Source organism: Pipistrellus hanaki (assembly GCF_964339955.1).
Source record: "Pipistrellus hanaki genome assembly, chromosome: 12".
Taxonomy (NCBI): Eukaryota; Metazoa; Chordata; class Mammalia; order Chiroptera; family Vespertilionidae; genus Pipistrellus; species Pipistrellus hanaki.
The window spans coordinates 32,618,124-32,638,120 of NC_140514.1; the positions used below are offsets into that span (position 1 = coordinate 32,618,124).

Genomic DNA, 19,997 nt, shown 5'->3' on the forward strand with positions numbered 1-19,997 from the left:
AGTATATAAATATTAACTCAAAATGGATCAAAGACATAAACATAACAGCTTAAACTATAAAATTCATAGAATGAAATAGGAGTAAATCTTCCTGACCTCAGATTAGACAATGGTTTCTTTATTTTTTAAAAACACTCACCTAAGATTATGTTTTCATTGATTTTTATAGAAAGAGGAAGGGAGAGAGAGGGGGAGAAAGAAACACTGATGTGAGAAAGAAAAATTGATCAGTTGTCTCTTGTATGCGCCCCAACTAGAGTCCACGTAGGTATGTGCCCTGACAGGAATCAAACATTCCACTTTTGAGTATAAGGGACTAAGGTAAATGCTCCAACCAACTGAGCTACCAGACCAGGGCAGGCAATGGTATCTTAAATACGACACCAACTGCAGAGACCACAAAAGAAAAAGTCAATATATTGGACTTCATAAAAAAGAAAAACCTTTTGTGCATCGACCACTACCAAAAAAGTAAAAAATGGGAGAAAATACTTAAAATATCTGAAAAGAGTCTAGTACCCAGAATGGATAAAGAATTCTCAACAATAGAAAGATAAACAGCCCAATTAATTGTTGCCCACCATTCCTTCTTGGATCTCCTATCTTCCTTCCTCAGGGAAGACTGTAGATTGATGTGGGGTTTCTGACCCCATCTCCTATTCACTTCAGCCCAAAGCGCTGTCTCTGACTCTCTGAGTATACAGCCTTTGTAAACCAAGCACCTCACTGCCAGCAGATGCCTTCAAGGCAAACTTTGAATTTGCTTACTCTTATGGAATCAAGCATCCTTGTCATTTCAACCTTTGAGTGTTTCCCTTAGTTTCCTGCCAGGTCAACCATGCTTTAAACTAGTATTTTAAATACACCATCTAGCATTTTCAGATTTTCTAACCAAGAAGCATTTCTCTGAAGAGCATTCTATCTTAATCTGTACATATTATTAGGTAGTTATTTTAGTATTAATATTCTTTGAATGCATTTCATATAATTGTTTTATTCACTGTGAATGGTTCATTACTGAAAAGTATAACTGAAAGAAGCCAATTTAAAAACTGAATTGGTTAATAACATTTTGTTACAAAACAAATAATTTTTGCTTATCAGTATATTTTGCATAAGCTAAGAACCACTTTCAAAAGACTAGTCTCTAGTCCCCCACCCAAATTCTAAGTGTAAATATTGATATAATTAATATATATATATATCCCCTCAGTATCTTATTATAAAAATGTTCAAACATTCAAGGAAGTTGGGAGGATATTTATTTACCACACAGATTCTATCACTGTCACATTACAATATTGTTTAATCACATATCTATCAATCTCCCTTTCTATCCATCAGTTCATCTCACTTTTTTATTGCACTGCAAAGGAAAATGCAGACATCGATACACTTCCCCACAAATATACCATAAACGGTATTTTTATTCCTAGATAACAAAACTTCCTTTCCTAATATGTTGCTTATTCTTTTGAAGTTTTAAAAAAGCATGACTCTCTGACACAATTACATTATACCATTTGAGTCAAAAAACAAGTCTTATATTTAAGAGGGAAATAAGTAAAATAAATATTAATCCTTTATATGTCCATGTTAGTAAAATTAGCTTCATATATGGCACATTCATTTGAAATGTTTTTTTTAATACCTAGAAGTTGCTTATAGTTTCTATCTATATATAAAAGCCTAAGTGACTGAATGAACAAACAACTGGTCGAACAGTTGCTATGACGTGCACTGACCACCAGGGTGCAGACGTTCAATGCAGGAGCTGCCCCCTGATGGTCAGTGTGCTCCCACAGCCAACTTCCCATGGCTGGCCAACTTCCCGCGGTCCCTCCCCCAGGCCAGCAGGCCCCCATTAGCCCCAATCAGGACTGGGCAAGATGGCCCGGATCAGTCCCAACTACAGGCCAGGCCAAGGGACCCTACCCATGCATGAATTCATGAACTGGGCCTCAAATTTATTTATAACAGAAGCTCTTACTTGTTAGTATTTCCCTTTTCAGTAATTCTGAAGTACTATTCAATTTCATGGAGGCTGAGACGTAAACAATCACCTTGTGAACTTAATTTAGGCAAAGCTGCATTGGCCTTTTCCGATATTGTGATTTATAAAAAGAAATATACCTTTGGTCTTTGTCTTATTCCTGGCACAGAGCTGCTAAAACTCATGGAATTTCCTAGGTGATAGAGCAAATGGATACCACCAAATGGCCAATAAAAAAACCAAGCAGACTCTGTAATTGGAAGTAGAAGATGAAGAAACTGTGTTGTTTCTGCCAAAGCAAGATCAGGAGCAGACTGTGGTACTGACCATGAATTGTTAATATCAAACACTGGAGTAAAGCTGAGGAGTAATGAAAGAATTGTATTGCCAAAATATAATGTAAATAACATTCCTAATAGATTTAAAATGCACATCAAATATAGATTTGCATTATTAAACCTAAGTGACCAAGAACCAGAACTGCAGACTGACACTGGAAATATTATTTGGAAAGAATGCAAAAAGACAATGCTGGAAGTAGAAAGGAAGGGGGGAAAAAGCTGCTTGAGACAAGAAAATCTGAAAATTGTCAGAGACAGGTAAGAGGCAAAAGCAAAAAGTGACCAAAGTAGGGTTAGAAACCTGAATGCAGTTTTTCAACAACTAACATTTAGACATAAAGAGAACTTTTACAAAAGTCAACGTAAGGAGATAGAAGAGAACAAAAAGAAAAAATCAGATATCTCTACCAGAAAATGCAGGAAACAAGAGGGAAATTCAAACCTAGATTAAGAATGCTGAATAGTAGTAAGGAAGCACATTATCTGACCAGAAAAAAAATAAAGGGAAGGGATGTTCATGGATTCCCCACTGAAATTCTCTACAGAAAAGACAAAAGGATGACAGATACTTCTGCAGACTATTCCTATAAGAAAGAACCTGCAGTTCTAAACAGTGAAGCGAAAGCTGCCCTGAATGAATTGGGAAGAGATAAATCACCAGGGGTAGATGAGATACAAAGAGAATTATGTCAAGCCACCAGCAGTGAATCTGTCAAAATCCTCTCAAAAAAGATGTTAACAAATATGGAAAACAAGACAATGGCCTACTGACTGGAAAGGTTCTCTATACCTCCCAGTTTTCAGGAGGAGGTGCCAAAGAGCACAGCATCGACAGGACCACTGCTCTAACTTCCCGTACACGTACATGATGCTCAAGGTGGTGCTAAGGCTTCCCCCTTAGATGAAGCAGGAAAGGTTGGATTTTCAGCTGGATTCAAAAAGGAAGAGGCACTTGAGACCTGATTGTGAGCACTTGCTGGATATTGGACTGCTCTGAAGAATAACAGAAGGTCAACTTTTGACTGTGTAGATCATGCAAAGCTGGCAGTTGCTCTGAGAGGGACGAGTGTGCCTCAACGCTTGATTGTCCTGATGTGTAACTTGTACTGTGGACGGGAAGTCACTGCCAGGACAGAAGATGGAGAGACTGGATGGTTTCCTATAGGGGAAGGTGCCACACCTTTTATTTCCTTATTTGTTTAATGTGTACACTGAACATATTTTTAAAAATCTGGACTAAACCCAGAGGGAGGAGGAGTTAAAACTAGTGAAAGAGATATCAACAACTTAAGATATGCAGGTGATATCATCTTACTGGCAGAATGTAGCAATGATCTGAAATGACTTCTGATGAAACTGAAAGAAGGAAGTAGCAAAGCAGGACTGCATTTGAAGATGAAGACAACAAAAATCATGACTACCGAAGAGATGCACAACTTGTAACAGACAAGGAAGGCACTGAAATTGCTTACCTCGGTAATCACCAATTTAAACGGAGACTGCAGCCAAAAAAATCAAGAGAAGTGGAGACTCAGAAGGGCAGCGATGGAAGAATTAGGAAAGATCACCAAGAGCAAAGCTGTGTCATTAGAGACCAAGGCTAGGCTCATCCACACCCTCATCTTCCTGATCACTGTGTACAGATGCAAAAGTTGGACAGTGATGGAAGTTGATAGGAAAAAAAAAAAAGATTCATTTGAAATATGGGGTTGGAGGAAAGCTCTATGATTCTCTGAACTGCCAGGAAGAGGGACAAGTAGGTCCTAGAGCAAATTAAGCCTGACACATTGGTGGAGACAAAACTGAAGTTGTCTTTCTTTAGACACATCATGAGAAGGCAAGGTTCTTTGGAAAAGATGATAATGCTGGGAAAAATAAAAGGCAGCAGGAAAAGAGAAAGATCAAATATGAGATGGACAGACTCCATAAAGGACAGGACATTGTGGGCATCACTCATTCATAGGGTTGCCAGGAGTCAGAGCTGACTCAAAAGCACGCCACACACACACACACACACACACACACACACACACACACACACACACCCCAAAAAGGTGAAAGTAGTCTTTTGTTATTCATAACAAGCTCATTTCAACCAGACCTGAGTTTATATGAATGAGGTGATTTTCAAAAGCCTCTATAGAGGGAGCTGGTTATCAGAAGAACCAACCATGATTAGAGGGTTGGAACTTTCAGCTCTGCCCCCAGACCTCCAGGATAGGGATGTCCATGGACTCCCCCTAACTATCCAAATAAAAACAAAATTGTATCAAAAAAATTTTATTTTAGTAACTCATCCAGTATAGTTGTCTATTATCACAAATTCTCACTATAATACTCACTCTTCTTATGGTTGCATGAAATTAAAATTAATCTAATATTTTATTCTTCTTAATCAACAGTTCAATCCGGACTCAGGCAATCTGAGTCAATGGCTTTACCAGTGAGTGAGCGTAAGCACAAACCTACTCTGCACAGCACTCCTTTTTTTCTCACCTTCAGTCCACAATTCTGTATGATGGTGCTTACTGTTTAGGACTCAGTCCATTATGTAATAATTTTTTTTAGAGTATTAAAATACTAGCTAGCAAAGTACAGGGAGTAATGCAAGTCTAGAACTTCATAAATACAAAAAAAAGTCTTTGGCCTGTTTCTCTTCCCTTAAGCAGGAGAACTTGGCAGCAGATTAAAAAAAGAATAGTTTCAACTTTAGCTATCTCATTTAATTTTCCTCCAAACCTACTTTTTTTCCCCTTCATAATGCCATGTATAGCCTACTGTCAAAAGAACTAATAAACACTCATTATAACAGAAATTTTAGCAAAACATGCATAAAAGGAAAAATGAAAAACCTAGTATATCCCAAGGGAAAACGTTCAATTCCAGATATAACCACACAGAAAAGCTGGAATCTAAAAATAAGAACAACAATAATAGACACCTCATCAAAGCAAGTAAAAAAAATAGAATATTGCATTTGAGGAAAATCAATGAACAAAAAAAGTGCACACCTGTAGCATACGCGAGCATTAGTAGGCTATGAGCATTCTAGGGCCAGGAGCACAGAATAATGACTATCACATTAAGAAGCATAATGCTAATGCACAAACCAATCCCTGCACAAAGTCACAGAGGCCAGAGACACAGCGAGGCCACCAAGAGTTTGCCCTAAAACGCCTGTTTCATTCATGTTAATCAGTTGTGTTCTTCAGGCAGGAAGGGAACTCATTAATTTTTCCTCAGAACAGGGAAAACAAAATAATAGTGAGAGCAGAGAACAAAGCCCTCGGTCGGACGACAGCCACAGTACCTTTGGCAGAGGCTCGTATATAGGAGACTGCCTCATTCAGGGTGAAAAGTCTCTTGAAAAATGCTAATGCAATTCAGATTAAAAGGCAAATTCAATTACAGATCACAACTCATACAACATATTAACATTTCTCAGCTTCTAAAATGACTGTTTTCCAAAGGCCCCCCTGTTGGGTGGAGATGAAAGTGCCACTTTATATATAGTTTACTCATTTGTCAACTGATACTATCCCCTTCAAAGGGTTGTTCTAAGAAAAAAAGAAGGGATTATATATATAATTGTTGAAAGAGTTCAATAGAGTTATAGCAAATTCATAGTTTAAGTAAAATTAAAATTCTAAACTCAATTCCTTTTGGTGCATGGAGCAGAAAATTTTATTACTTTCCGTTATAAAATATATCATAAGTAAAAAGTATACAAGATGTACACATTCAGCTAAAAGAATGGTTATTTTTAATTGACCCTGATATATACCCCATTCATCTTAACATCACTAATACCTTGGAGGCTCATATATGACTATTCCGCGTTTTCTCTTAACCTACTCTGCACTATCCTATATTTTGTGCTAATCACTTCCTTGCTTTCATTTATAGTATTTCTAAAGTAAACTATATGTACGAATACATATAGTTTATATGTATTTTTAAATATATGTATTTCTAAACTAACTATATCTACCGATCTATTATCCATCTCTGTCAACCCATTCATCTTCCATCCACCCGTTTTTTTAAACTTTATATATATGGGATATGCTATATGTACTTGTCCTTCAACTTTTACGTTACTTTTCTCAGAGTAACTTACTGACATTATCTAATTTTTCATATACCACCTAGGGTTAAAAAATTTTATTATATCCATTTAAAGCAGAGAAAAAAAGGCACAGTAGAGCTAGCAACTTGCCACAACACGAGAGGACAATGGACAAATCTTTCCACAGTAATTTTGAAAGTAAAGCAAACCAACGACCGTCTCAGAGCTTTTTATAGCACATTTGTATTTTTAGCTTCAATGAAACTAAAACATTTCTCTAGTGCCTGGAGCACAGTTAAGTTAGTTGTTTTTTTTTTAAGTTAATATTTTTAAATTGACTTTACCCGGCTTTCACACTAAAGGGGAAGTTATATGAAAGTGTGCTGTTGATGGACAAGCCCTAAACAATATTGAAATATATTAGTTAAAAGGAAAACAAGAATGAATTAAGTAAAGGATATCAAGAGAAGATTTGTTTTTACCCTTAGGGCAGCAGTTTTCAACTGGTGTGTCGCAAGAAGTTTTAAAACATGCCATACCCTGACGATGTAGTCAGGGACACTGACTTCTGACTACAACCAACACAACAATAGCCGTCCCATGTAAATGAATCAAAATTACACCTTATTTTTTGTCAGATCGACAAAAACTTTGTTTTGGTGTGCCGCAGCCTTTCAGTAATTAGTTTATGTGTGCTATGAGATGAAAAAGGTTGAAAATTGCTGCCTTAGGGTGTCATAAAACAGATAGCCATAACATGGGATATTCTAATTAAAGAACATGGCACCTTATATAGGCATTAGTTTAATACAAATCAATCCAAAGATATCATTCACCTGAGCAAGTGGTGGAAGAATCTCCTGGCATATTTGCTGACTTGGTCTCTGTATTCCAATATAGTTGTGTCCAGGAGTGGTCTTGTTGGCGCATAGAAGGTTCCAAGGCTTGCCTCGAGCTGTGCTGTGGAATTCAAACACAGCAGCACTAAAACAAGTGAAACTCCTTCAATTACAACAGAATACTCATGTTTGCAGTCAGTCAGGTTTTGCAAACTTGGATGAAATGTGAGCTTGTTGCAGGAAAGATGAAATTAAAATATGACAGCTGGTACAAAAACAAACCTGTGTATAAACTTTCACTTGGAGCAGAGCTGACAATAACTCTGAACAACGAAAAGCTGTCAAAACTGAAGAAATCCATAATGAATCAACCTCTCAGCACAAATGGGTAATTAAAAGTGACTCATCAAAGCAACACAGTTTGAACTAGTATTTCCAGTAAAATCAACTTGCTTTGTGCTCAACATTTACTCTCCTTAGTGGAAGGGCAAAAACTAACCTGTCTACACTGGGAGCTGAAATATTAGAAATCTTTTAGAAAAATAATACAAACAAAAATAGTCTTATGGTAATAGAGATTTTTACTACCTACTCAAACTTTAAAGAAACTGTGAAAGTCCCTTTATCTTCCCTAAATCCTGTCCTCCACAATAAGGCTGTTGGTTTTGTCCAGGTGTGAAAGCCAACACCCCTGGGAGGGATGACAGGCTAATCTGTTCTGGGTCACCTGACACCTTCCTAGGAGAGGGGGACTGGAGAGCAGGTTGTGATAAACCAGCGTGCTTAGAACTAGGAGAAAGGGGCACAGTCTGCCAACTTCACAGTTTTACCAAGACATGCCTATAGGGTTGTATTTCCTCCCAGAAATACAGGAAGGTATCTAATTACCATAGCGGTGTGCGTGTGCGTATATAGAGCACTACAGTTCACAGTAAGACTCCACTGGTTCTTATGCTACTTACTAGCGCTTGGTTGAATAAACAAATTTTTTTTTTTATTATTTAGCAAAATTCTTTAGTTTTAGGCATATTTGATTTTGAAAGCATTAAATACCTCATCAGAGTTAATTGCTATAGACTTGGCTAAGCTATAAGTAATTTCCTTTTTAATCTCAAATCTAGACAGCGAAGTAAGATGAACTTTACAGGTATTTTCTTTCAAAGCAGCAGTCAATTTAGATTAAAATTGAATACAGCAATGCTATTGTGAAAACAAAGCCAGATTCTCTTGCCATCGCTTGTTTTCTTGACAGCATGTTTTGTACATCGGAAACATTCAAGCCTACATGAGATACTCGTAACTCCCAGCACAGCTACAGATTCATTAGATAGCCCAGCTTGATGTTTAAGACAGAAATGATGGCCTCAAAGATAACCACAACATGGCTACAAATAAAAGAGCTCACTGGGTTCCACTAATAAAAGGAAAACAAATTACCATGTCAAATTTGTTAGATTCAGATAGAATAAATCTCACTAGAAAAGAATTCTGAATGTTTTAGAAATGTGTTTTGCAGTTACTTAGGGGGAAATGCATACACCTATCTAAATGCACATATTCTGATAACTAGCATCATGCAAGCATCTTTTAAATAGCCTATAATCATACAAGCTTTTTATTTCCCTGTCTCCCCAATGTGGTTCCTGAGAATATACTTTATTAATGCAAAAATCTGATAACGTCCATTTGTGAATTACCTACTAATCTTTCTTAGAACACAGAAATCTTACAATACAAATTCACTAAGGTGTTAGTAATTTCTCAGTGTCCTGAGTAACAGTAAATATTTTATCTTCTCCATATTTATTCAACTGTAAATTTAGGATCTCTTGTATAGTTTTGTGCACCATAACAGGTTTTCTTGGGGACTCTTTTCTTAAAAAAAAAAAAATATTATGTAACCAATCTTGAGAGTATACCAAAGCTAAGAAATCACTGAAATAACTCCCCCGGCAGAAATATTATAGTAATACCTAGTACCTAAAATTTTGAAGTTATACTCTTTTTAAAAAATATATTTTATTGATTTTTTACAGAGAGGAAGGGAGAGGGATAGAAAGCTAGAAACATCGATGAGAGAGAAACATCAACCAGTTGCCTCCTGCACATCCCCATTGGGGATGTGACCGCAACCAAGGTACATGCCCTTGACTGGAATTGAACCTGAGACTCTTCAGTCTGCAGGCTGATGCTCTATTCTCTGAGCCAAACCGGTTTCGGCAAGTTATACTCTTTTTATTTTTAACTAATATTTTAATACATACTGTGGGCCAAGCACTGTGCTAGGCATTTTCTCCTTGTAGAAATACTGGAATCCCCACAGATGAATTGGGCTGCCTCAGGAAAGCACATTCAAGTAACATTAAATAAATATTTATTGTGAGCCTCCTGTGAGTTGGGCCAAGTCCCCTGATGCAAACTTCCTGAAGAAATTTGTTCTTATTGATTATTCTTCTCTAAAATTACTAAAATGAAGGTTATAAACAGAATTCTATCTAAACAACTTGTTTACTTTATAAACAAAATAAAATAGAATAAGAACATCTATAAATATGCAAAGAAAATAGTAGGGGAAAAGAAACTCTCCAATAAAGACTTCTGGTTTGATATATGTCCTTGCAAACTACCTAGGGACAGTTTCTCATTAGCCATGATTTCCCATCATTAACGTAAATTTTTTTTGCAAAGATCTGAAATAAAGAAGCAAGTGGAAAAATGGTTAGGTGCATTTTACATTAAGTAAATCACAATAAAAACAACATACCGAGCCCTAACTGGTTTAGGCTCAGTGGATAGAGCGTCCGTCTGAGGATTGAAAGGTCCCAGGTTCGATTCCGGTCAAGGGCATGTACCTTGGTTGTGGGCACATCCCCAGTAGGGGATGTGCAGGAGGCAGCTTATTGATGTTTCTCTCTCATTGATGTTTCTAACTCTTTAACCCTCTCCATTTCTCTCGGTAAAAAAAAATCAATAAGGTATATTTTAAAAAAATAACATACTGATAAGTGACAAATATAAAAATTAATTTCATTGTATGTGGCACATATTTGTCCCCCCTCCTTTTTATTTTTATTTTTATTTTTTTTTATTACAGTGTTTTATCTCTCTTTGACAAACAACACCTGAGATCCTATGGAAAAATTATTTACTGGGGAAGGTGGGGAAATGGGAAACAGGTATCAGAACTACAAGTCAGAATGAAAATAAGAAGCAGCAGACTGGGCTGCAAGTATCACACACACACACACACACACACACACACACACACACAGACATACACACACAGTAAGGGGAAAGGATTATTTTCTGGACAAAAGACTTGGGGTATGAGAGAAAAATACTGATGTCTAACGTAAAGGAGCAATAGGAAGTTTGTTTGGGGCCCTTTGTCTACCAGACCCGAGAGAGTACATGAAATTCTTTTTCAAAGTTTGAAATCTGAGCATATTCCATACATGAACTTACACTGGAATATACAATGACTGCATTGGGAGCTCCAGCATAGGTATATACAGAAAAGTTGTTCTTTATGTTGATAAATACTACACAGTCAATACCATACAGGAGTAACTATTATATATCTGACTCTGTCAGTTTTAATAAGGCATTAGCATTTCTGTCTTAGTTTAAAATAATATCACTCAAAATCATACTCAAAAATAACTGACTCAATAAAAGATACTTTACGTATATGCAAAACCCTCTGACGGAACAGATTTCGAGTCTGACCTTCTCTCTCTGGGGTGAGCTTTTGTCTGAGAAGGTGGTTCACAATGGCGCTCATGCTGACGAAGCACTGGTGGCCCAGCGTGTCCCAGTTCATGCTGCTCAGGATGCTTATCGCCTCACAGACCTGGTCGTAGTGAATGTACTGGGAGACAACGTCCACCAGGCCCAGCTGTCCTCGAGTGAAGATACCTGTCACAAAAAAGCGTAAAACCAAGTAAATCTTTTAAAAATAAAAATTAGAGTAACAAAAACAGAGTTGAGTTTTTGATAAAGAAAATAAAACAGTAATAATTTCTTGCATAAGTGCTAGAAATATGAAATTTGGGGAGCCAAGACTAAAATGGCTCTGTGGTTAAATCTTCATTTTAAATAATACCTACCTCCTCCTCCCCCCGTTTAGCTTATCCTTACCATTTCAGCACATATTAACTAATTTATACTCCATGTAGGCAACTGCTTAACCTGAGTGGGTAAGCATGAGAATATTGAGGTAGACCTCCCTTCCCGGGCTGCCAGCCGGGGCCTTCCTTCATTCTGTGCCACCCCCTGGTGGTCAGCGTACATCATAGTGAGAGATAGAATTCCTTGTCTCCCGGTTAAACTCCCGAGGGGACAACTTGCAGATTAGGCTTTTATATATATAGATTGGCATTTTAGAGATTATTCTCTTCTACTGAAGTAAGCAATGATTATTTTTTTTTTGTATTTTTAAAAAAATATATATTTTATTGAGTTTTCACAGAGAGGAAGGGAGAGGGATAGACAGCCAGAAACATCGATGAGAGAGAATCATCGACCAGCCGCCTCCTGCACAACCCCTACCAGGGATGTGCCCGCAACCAATGTACATGTCCTTGACCGGAATCGAACCTGGGACCCTTCAGTCCGCAGACCGATGCTCTATCCACTGAGCCAAACCGGTTTCGGCAGCAATGATTAGTATTAATCCTGCTGTTGATCCTCTTCACAAATAATATTTACTATAAAACATATTTGTTTATCCTTTTAAATAAAAGAAAATCCACTTCTAATCTTAGAGAAACAAGAACACAAAACAAGTGGGGAAGCATTCTGATCTAGTTCTATTTTATCATCTTTTAAATATGGCTTATTTCGTTTAAAACTAACAACTTCTGTGTAAATGACAGCAAATACTAGGACGCTTAAGCAGGTTATTATTTTTTAAATCTTTAAAAAAAATGGTTGGCAATAAAATCTTTTTTTTTTAATTCAGTCAATGTTTATGAAATTGAGTGAGTCCACAAAAACTTCTCAGTACAAATCATCATGAAACTAAATGAGAAAATATGTGTGAAATTATTCGTAAGCTGTAAGTATATAAAATATCACTGCAATTTTTCATTATTATCAACATTTAATTGCAAAGGTTATAGGTTTCAGGATTTTCAAAACATACTAGTCCATGAGAAAAATGCCAAAATTCTTCATATTACTTCAAGTCCATTAAAAAAGAAAACCTATGGTATATCTAACAGAACTTAACTTGATAGGGAATCTGGGGAATTGCCTTGGTTATACTAAGCAACAAAACTTTGCTATTCTTTTTATGTTGGTAAAATTAATGAATGCCTCTGTCCAAAGCCTCTGTGAGCCTGCAGTCAAGCACGGGAAGTCCTCAGTGGCTCCTTGTCAATAGATATTAACGTGTAGGAACTTCGCAGGAAACTGAAAATATCCAAACCTTCTGATGCTATTTATACCTTATATATTACATCTAGCAAGAGAAAGAACTAATTTTTGAGAAGAAAAGCTAGTATATAATCATAACCAAATTGTGCAAAAGGTGATACAGGAAAAATCTTAAAAAGGAACCAAAAAAGGGACAAATGATGTATAGAGAAACAAATATATAAATAATTGCAAACTATGTTTCTGAAATGATGCAAGCCAGAAGACAACAAACACTAAGACATATTTAAAATGGTGAGAGATGGAAATGAATTAACTTAAAATTCTGTATCTTATAATAAAGAATTGAAAATTCATGAAGAAACATAATCTTCAATGAACCTAACAATAGAGCTCTGAAATAATAAAGCAAACTCTGATAGAACAGGGGGAAAAGTGAATTCTACAATTATATTTGGAGATTTCAGTACTTCTCTGTCACTAATTGAGAGAACATATAAGCAGATAGTCAATACAAATAGAAAAATATTGAAAAACACTATTCTTGAATTTGACCCAATTGACATTTATAAAACATTTCACACAATAACAGTAGTATATATTGGGTGATAAAACATAAATTTAAATGTTTTGAAATCATACAGACTATGCTCTTGAACCACACCAGAATTAAATTAGATATCAACATAGATAGCTGAAAAATCTCAAAATATTTAGAAATTAATCGACATTCTTCCCCATAAGAAAGAAGAAATTACAAAGAGAATTAGAAAATATTTTGAAATGCATAAAATTTTAAAAATGACATTTGTAAGGTGTAGTTATAGCAGTACTTTGGAGGATAATTTCTAGATAACTTTATTTTTTCTTTTTCTTGATATATTTTTTATTTATTTTTATTTATTAAGGAATTACATGTGTCCTTATTTGATGTATTTTTATTTATTAAGGTATTTCATATGTGTCCTTATTTGATGTATTTTTATTTATTTTTATTTATTAAGGTATTACATATGTGTCCTTATTTGATGTATTTTTTATTTATTTTTATTTATTAAGGTATTACATATGCCCCCCACACACAACCACCCCTCACTCATGCCCTCATTCCCCTGGTGTCTGTGTCCATTGATTAAGCTTATATGCCTGCATACAAGTCCTGTGGTTGATCTCTCTTCCTTACCCTCCCCCTCCCCTATCTTCCCTCTGAGGTTTGATGGTCTGATCATGCTTTTCTGTCTCTGGATGTTTTTGTTCATCAGTTTGTGTTGTTCATTATATTCTACAAATGAATGAGATCATGTGATATTTATCTTTCTCTGACTTGGTTATTTTGCTTGGCATAATGTTCTCCAGTTCCATCCATGGTGTTGCAAATGGTAAGAATTGCATCTTTTTTACCGCAGCATAGTATCCCACTGTGTAGATGTACCACAGTTTTTTAATCCACTCATATCGATATATATGCACATACTACATGCATATATAATACAGTATAGCCTTCTCTTGTGTGACACAGGTTGCATATTGGGGCTAGTAACTTAGTGGGGGGGATAGTGTAGATAGTTAATGACTACTTGTTTTTTAATTAATGAACACTTAGCCTTTCTATGTGCATAATGGCACAAGAGCTGGATACCTCAGGTGTTTGACAAACTGAGATGCTTGCATTCAGTTGCAGAGTGGGGCACCAGCCCAGCATTTGGCATTAAGACTGTCAAGGCTGGCTAGGTTTGAATCCTCACTCTTTCTCCTTCATCCAATGGGGACTTAACAAAAACTTTCAAAGTTTTGGTTTGGGAATTTATATATGTTTGTCTTTGGATGTATACACAGTTGATTGCTAAATATGGTCAGATTTCTCCTCACTGGCTGTTCCTAAATTCTTTGGATACATCCTGGTAAATTACACATTGTGAATTAATTGTCATATGTATAATTGTTGCATTTTGGATGTACCTAATTTGATTATTTTTAAGAAGTATTTCTACTTAGGTTATCTGTTTGCAGACTAGAAAATGAGAAAATATAATTGTGTGATAAGAAATGTAAAAAAAAAAAATCAAGCAGTAAATAAAATAGACTAAATCCCCCCAAAATGCTGGTTCTTTGAAACCATTAGTAAAATTGACCAACATCTGCCTAAATTGAGGAGAAAGAAAAGACAATATTGACAATAATCACTACAGAACTAGAAACATCAAAGAAGTGAATAATCTAACTTTATGCAAATAAATATAACTTACAGAAATGGGTTCCTTGAAAGACCTAAACTATCAAAGCTCATTTAAGAATAACATGAATGCTGAAATTGGTTTGGCTCAGTGGATAGAGCATCAGCCTGCGGAGTGAAAGGTCCTGGGTTCGATACCAGTGAAGGGCATGTACCTGGGTTGCAGGCACATCCCCAGTAGGAGGTGTGCAACAGGCAGCTGATCGATGATTCTCTCTCATCGATGTTTCTAACTCTCTAACCCTCTCTTTTCCTCTCTGTAAAAATCAATAAAATATATAAATAAATAAAAAGATGCTTTTCTCATTGAAAGCAAAGCAAAGCATCATCTCTGAAATGGTTTAAAAAAAAAAAAAGAATAACATGAATGACCCTTTATTATTTGAATTTGAATCCATAGTTTAACAAACCTTTACATACACATAACACACACACACACACACACACACACACACACACACACACTCTGCATGTCCAGATGCCTTCTCTTGGGAGTTCTCTCAAACATTAAAAGAAGAAATAATATCAACTGTATACAACTCAAAATATAAAAGGAGGGAACACTTCCCAACTAATTTCATGATGTTAGCATTACAATGACACCAAAAATGACAAAGACATTACAGAAAAAGGAAAAGTACAGATATCTCCCATAAACAGATTCAAAATCCTTAACAGAATATTAGCAAATCTACTATACATTAAAAAGATAATCATCATAAACAAGAGAGCTTTATCCCACAAACACAGGTTACCAAAACTTCTGAAAACTAATCAATGTAATTCACCATATGACCAAACAAAACATACAATCATTTCAACAGATGTAGAAAAAGCACTTGAAAAAATTCAGCATCCACTCAAGATAATACATCTCAGGAGACAAGTAGTGGAAGGGGACTTCTTCAACCTAATGACTTCATAGTTATAGTGAAAGATTAAATGCTTTCCAACAAAGATCGGAAACAAAGTAAGGATGTCCTCTCTTGCCACTTCAATTTAATATTACAGTGGAGGTCCTAGCTAGCATAGTAAGGCATAGAGGTTGGATAAGAAGATGTAAAACTGTTTTCAATTGCAGCTATGAGAGTCATTTATGTAAAAAATACTAAGGAATCAATAAGAAAATCACTACTAGGAAATGAATTTAACAGGATTGTAGAATATACTTTAAGTTTTATTTCCGTATAATACCAGGAAAAAATTAAAAACTGCAATTAAAAATACTATTTATAATAGCATCCCAAAACATGAACAAAATATGTACAAGGTCTTTACACTTAAAATTATAAAACACTGCTGAAAGAAACTTAAGACCTAAATAAATGGAGAGAGATCCTGTGTTTTGAGACTCAATATTATTAAATTGTTCTTCTACCCTAATTTGATCTATAGATTAAACATATCCTCAATCAGAATCTATGAGGTCTTTCTGCAGAAACTGACAAGTCAGTTTCAAAATTTGTATAGAAAGAAACCCAAAGATCGAGAGTAGCCAAGTAATTGTGAAAAAAGACAAAACTCGCCCTAGCAGGTTTGGCATGTTGGCCTGTGGACTGAAGGGTCCCAGGTTGTGGGCTCCATCCCTAGGAGGGGGTATGCAGGAAACAGCCAATCAATGATCTCTATCATCATTGATGCTTCTCTCTCCCTCTCCCTTCCTCTCTGAAATCAATAAAAAAATATTTTTAAAAAAGAACAAAGTTGGAGGATAACAGAACCTGATTTCAAGACACTATAATAATTAAGATAGTGTGATACTCAATTATATACAAACATATAGATCAGTAGAAAAGAGTTTATTCATACACACACACACACACACACACACACACACACACACACAGTCAAGGTAATTCAATGAAGATGAATCTTTCCAACTATTGGTATTATAACAAGTGAATATTCATATTAGAAAATAATTTTAACCCATACCTCACACCATATGCAGAAAATTTAGTTGAAATAGACCATAAGCCTAACTGTAAGAACTAAAACCATAAAACTTCTAGAAGAAAATAGGGTTAGACAAAGATTCCTTAGATGGGACACAAAAAACACAAGCCATAAAACATAGAAATTTAAGAATTGGATTTCATTTAATGTAAAAACTTCTACCTGAAGCATGCAGTTAAGAAAATGAAAAATACACTACACTGGAAGAAAATATTCACAATACTAGTATCTTACAAAAGGACTTGTAAGATCATCAAAAACCCTTATAATTCAGTAATAAAAAATCCAATTAAATGTGGGCAGGAGATTTGAAGATATCAGAGAAGATATGTGCCAAATAAGCACACAAAAAGATGCTCAACTCCAACATTTTATCAGGGAAATATAAACTGACATCACTACGCATCCACTAGAATGGCTAAAATTAAAAAGACCACAAATGCCAAGTGTGACTGAGGATGTGGAGCAACTGGAATTCCAAAACAGTTTCTTCTTAAGTTTAACATACACTTAGCATATGGCCCATGCATTCTATCCCTAGGTTTTTTCGCAAGAGAAATTAAAATAGATGTCCACACGAAGAACTGCACATGAACATACATGGCATTTTTAGCCATATTAGCTTAAATAGGAAAACAATCCAAATGTCCACCAACATGTGAAAAGCTACACAAATTGCGATTTATCTATATAATGGACTACTACTCAGTAAAGGAAAATTTACAGTTCTGTACACCAAATTGAAGATTTCTACAGATTAAATAAGTTCTAAAAGTCATACTATTTGTTTTTGAGAGTGACAGCCACATACACATGCACAAACACATACAACTTATTGCCTGTGATTTTCAAAGTCCTACAAAAGGGAAGAAATTAGCATCACTTGAACAGTTAACTTTTCCCAACTTTGTAGGTTCCATGAGAACATTGCGGGGGCACCCCAGGTAGATGGAATACTATCAACACCACTGTGGGAAGGAGGGAATGTGAGAGCACACGCTGTGATTGGGAAGCGACACCAGAGCAGCCCAGCTGGAGAGATAAAGCCTGAGAGGCCCACCAGGGCTTATCGGATCCTGAAGGATGTGAGGCTGGAGAATCCTTGACCCAAATCTACACTGTTAGATTCATTTGGGGTGAAGGGGATGGGAAGATTGGTAGGCAGAAAATTATAGACAAATGGACACTGTTTGATCATGGGAAAACAGGAAACAACTAGATTAAGGTAATGACAGCAGGTTGAATGGAAGATATCTTTGGATAGCATTTAGAAGGCAGAATTGATGACATTTCGTCACTAATTTGATATGGCATTAGGGTGAGAGGATTCCAGAATGACTTCTGACTTGACACTCCATCTGAATAACTGTACCACCCACCAACATGGAGAATACAGGAGAAGTAAGTTTGGAGAGAAAGATGATGAATTCATATCTGTACACAATGAGTCTGGAGCATTTGTGTGCATCCAAGGGGAGGTATCTGTAAAGACAGGTGAATTTGTGGATGTGGAGTCAGATGTGGTCGGGGCTGAACTCAGAGATGGGATATTAAAAATAAACTCTTAACACGTTAAGCGCCATATCAGTCACCGGTGACTGATACTACACTTTCCATCCAGAAGATAAAATAGGCTGGACACTTAATGTGTTAATCTGTATAAAATGGGAGGAGAGAAAAAAAAAAAATAGAACCTTTGAAAGCCTCAACATTTTCATAAGTAGACAGATAAAGGCCATAAAACATGAAATATTGCCTCTGGGATCATAGAAGGCAAGTATGATAAGAGTTTAATGATGGTGGAAGTAGTCATCAACCATCAAATGCTGAGAAATCATCAAGTAAATAAAATAAATACATGTGTCAATGAGGACAACCCTGGTGACCTTTCCAAGCACAGCTCCAGGAGAATACGAAGGACAGAAGGCAGAATCTGGTGCTGTGAGCAGAGAATAGGAAGTGACGCAGAGAAAGTCAGTGTTCACTAATATTTCAATGAGTTGACAATGAGAGGGAGGTGAACATTTATTTGATTAACAGGGGAGAAACTATTTTAAGGAAGGGATGTGTTTGTTTCATGGTATGGTTTGGCCTGTATCTGCTGATGTAGCCAGATTTGTGGGGACCTGGAGAGGGTCACAAATAAAGGTGTCAGAGGGAAAGTTGTGGGATCCAGAGTGGAAGCAGTGGTGGAACTGGTCTCGGAGCTCCTGTTCCCTTGAATTGAGAAGGTAAGATTTATGCAATTGTAGATAAGTGGTTGGTTAGTTGAGTTGGGTGGGTGGTGAGGAGCAGATAATCTTAATGAAGAGCCAATTAAAATGTGAAATTCTCCGCGAGTCTAAAGAGAGCAGCGAAGGTTGGAAAGGGCATTGATAAGAATGGAAAAGCTTTAATATATTTCAGTAGTATAATTAGGAACCCCTTTAAAAAAATTAATCCTAGTCTGTGTATGTGGAAATATGGGATCGTGACTGACTGTCAGGTAAAGAAATTCTAATTACACGTTGCCTTGCATAAAATAGTACACTTTGCAGCTTCTCTATGGAAGATGACACTTCTAGCTCCCTCCTGAAAAAGACATGTTCTTTGAGTTCTTCTAATAACAGCCGTGATGGCCTTTAAATCCCCAATGATTTGATTGATGATTATAAGGATTTAGAATGGAAGCTTTATCCTTGGAACAGTTTTCCTTCAACACTAACTTACCTATTCTGTCAAACTCCAAAAGTCTTAGCATGCTGGAACCAGGCAGGGCCACGTTTATATATGACAGCATTCTATTTTAAACTATGATCTATCTCAGCTTCTTAAATTGTAAGCTACACCTTTCATGTCAAATTTTCCAAAGGCTTGCATAACAAGCATATGAAAAAAAAACCACACACACACACTCATAAATGCTCCCCAGTAGAGAAACTGCACATGTAAATACCTGTTTATATATGCAGCAACTTGAATTATACATGAAAATTCCACATGGATGCCCAGAATCAGCACTGTGTTAATTCAAGAAGTATACTAAAATTTTTGGATGTATTTAGTAGCAGAGCCTAAGAAAAATCTGTCATATAAACAGAGTTTTCTTTTAAAAAAATCTGCTAGTTAGAATCTACTGTTTCAAGGAATCTATTCTTCCTAGGGAAAAAAGTAATCGGTAATAAAACAATCTTATAACACGTTTTTT

At 36.1% G+C, this 19,997-nt stretch overlaps 1 protein-coding gene across 3 annotated transcripts in view; it reads right to left on the reverse strand.

The window, feature by feature from the left end:
* The window catches only part of WDPCP (WD repeat containing planar cell polarity effector), a 361,986-nt gene that overhangs the window by 96,530 nt on the left and 245,459 nt on the right, over positions 1-19,997 (reverse strand). For all 3 annotated transcript variants that reach the window (XM_084901083.1, XM_084901081.1, XM_084901082.1), the window contains 2 exons: positions 10,972-11,160; positions 7,240-7,363 (listed from right to left, as the gene is read on the reverse strand). In XM_084901083.1, the coding sequence (XP_084757209.1) occupies positions 7,240-7,363; positions 10,972-11,160 (313 nt within the window). The remainder of the gene's footprint in view (positions 1-7,239; positions 7,364-10,971; positions 11,161-19,997) is intronic.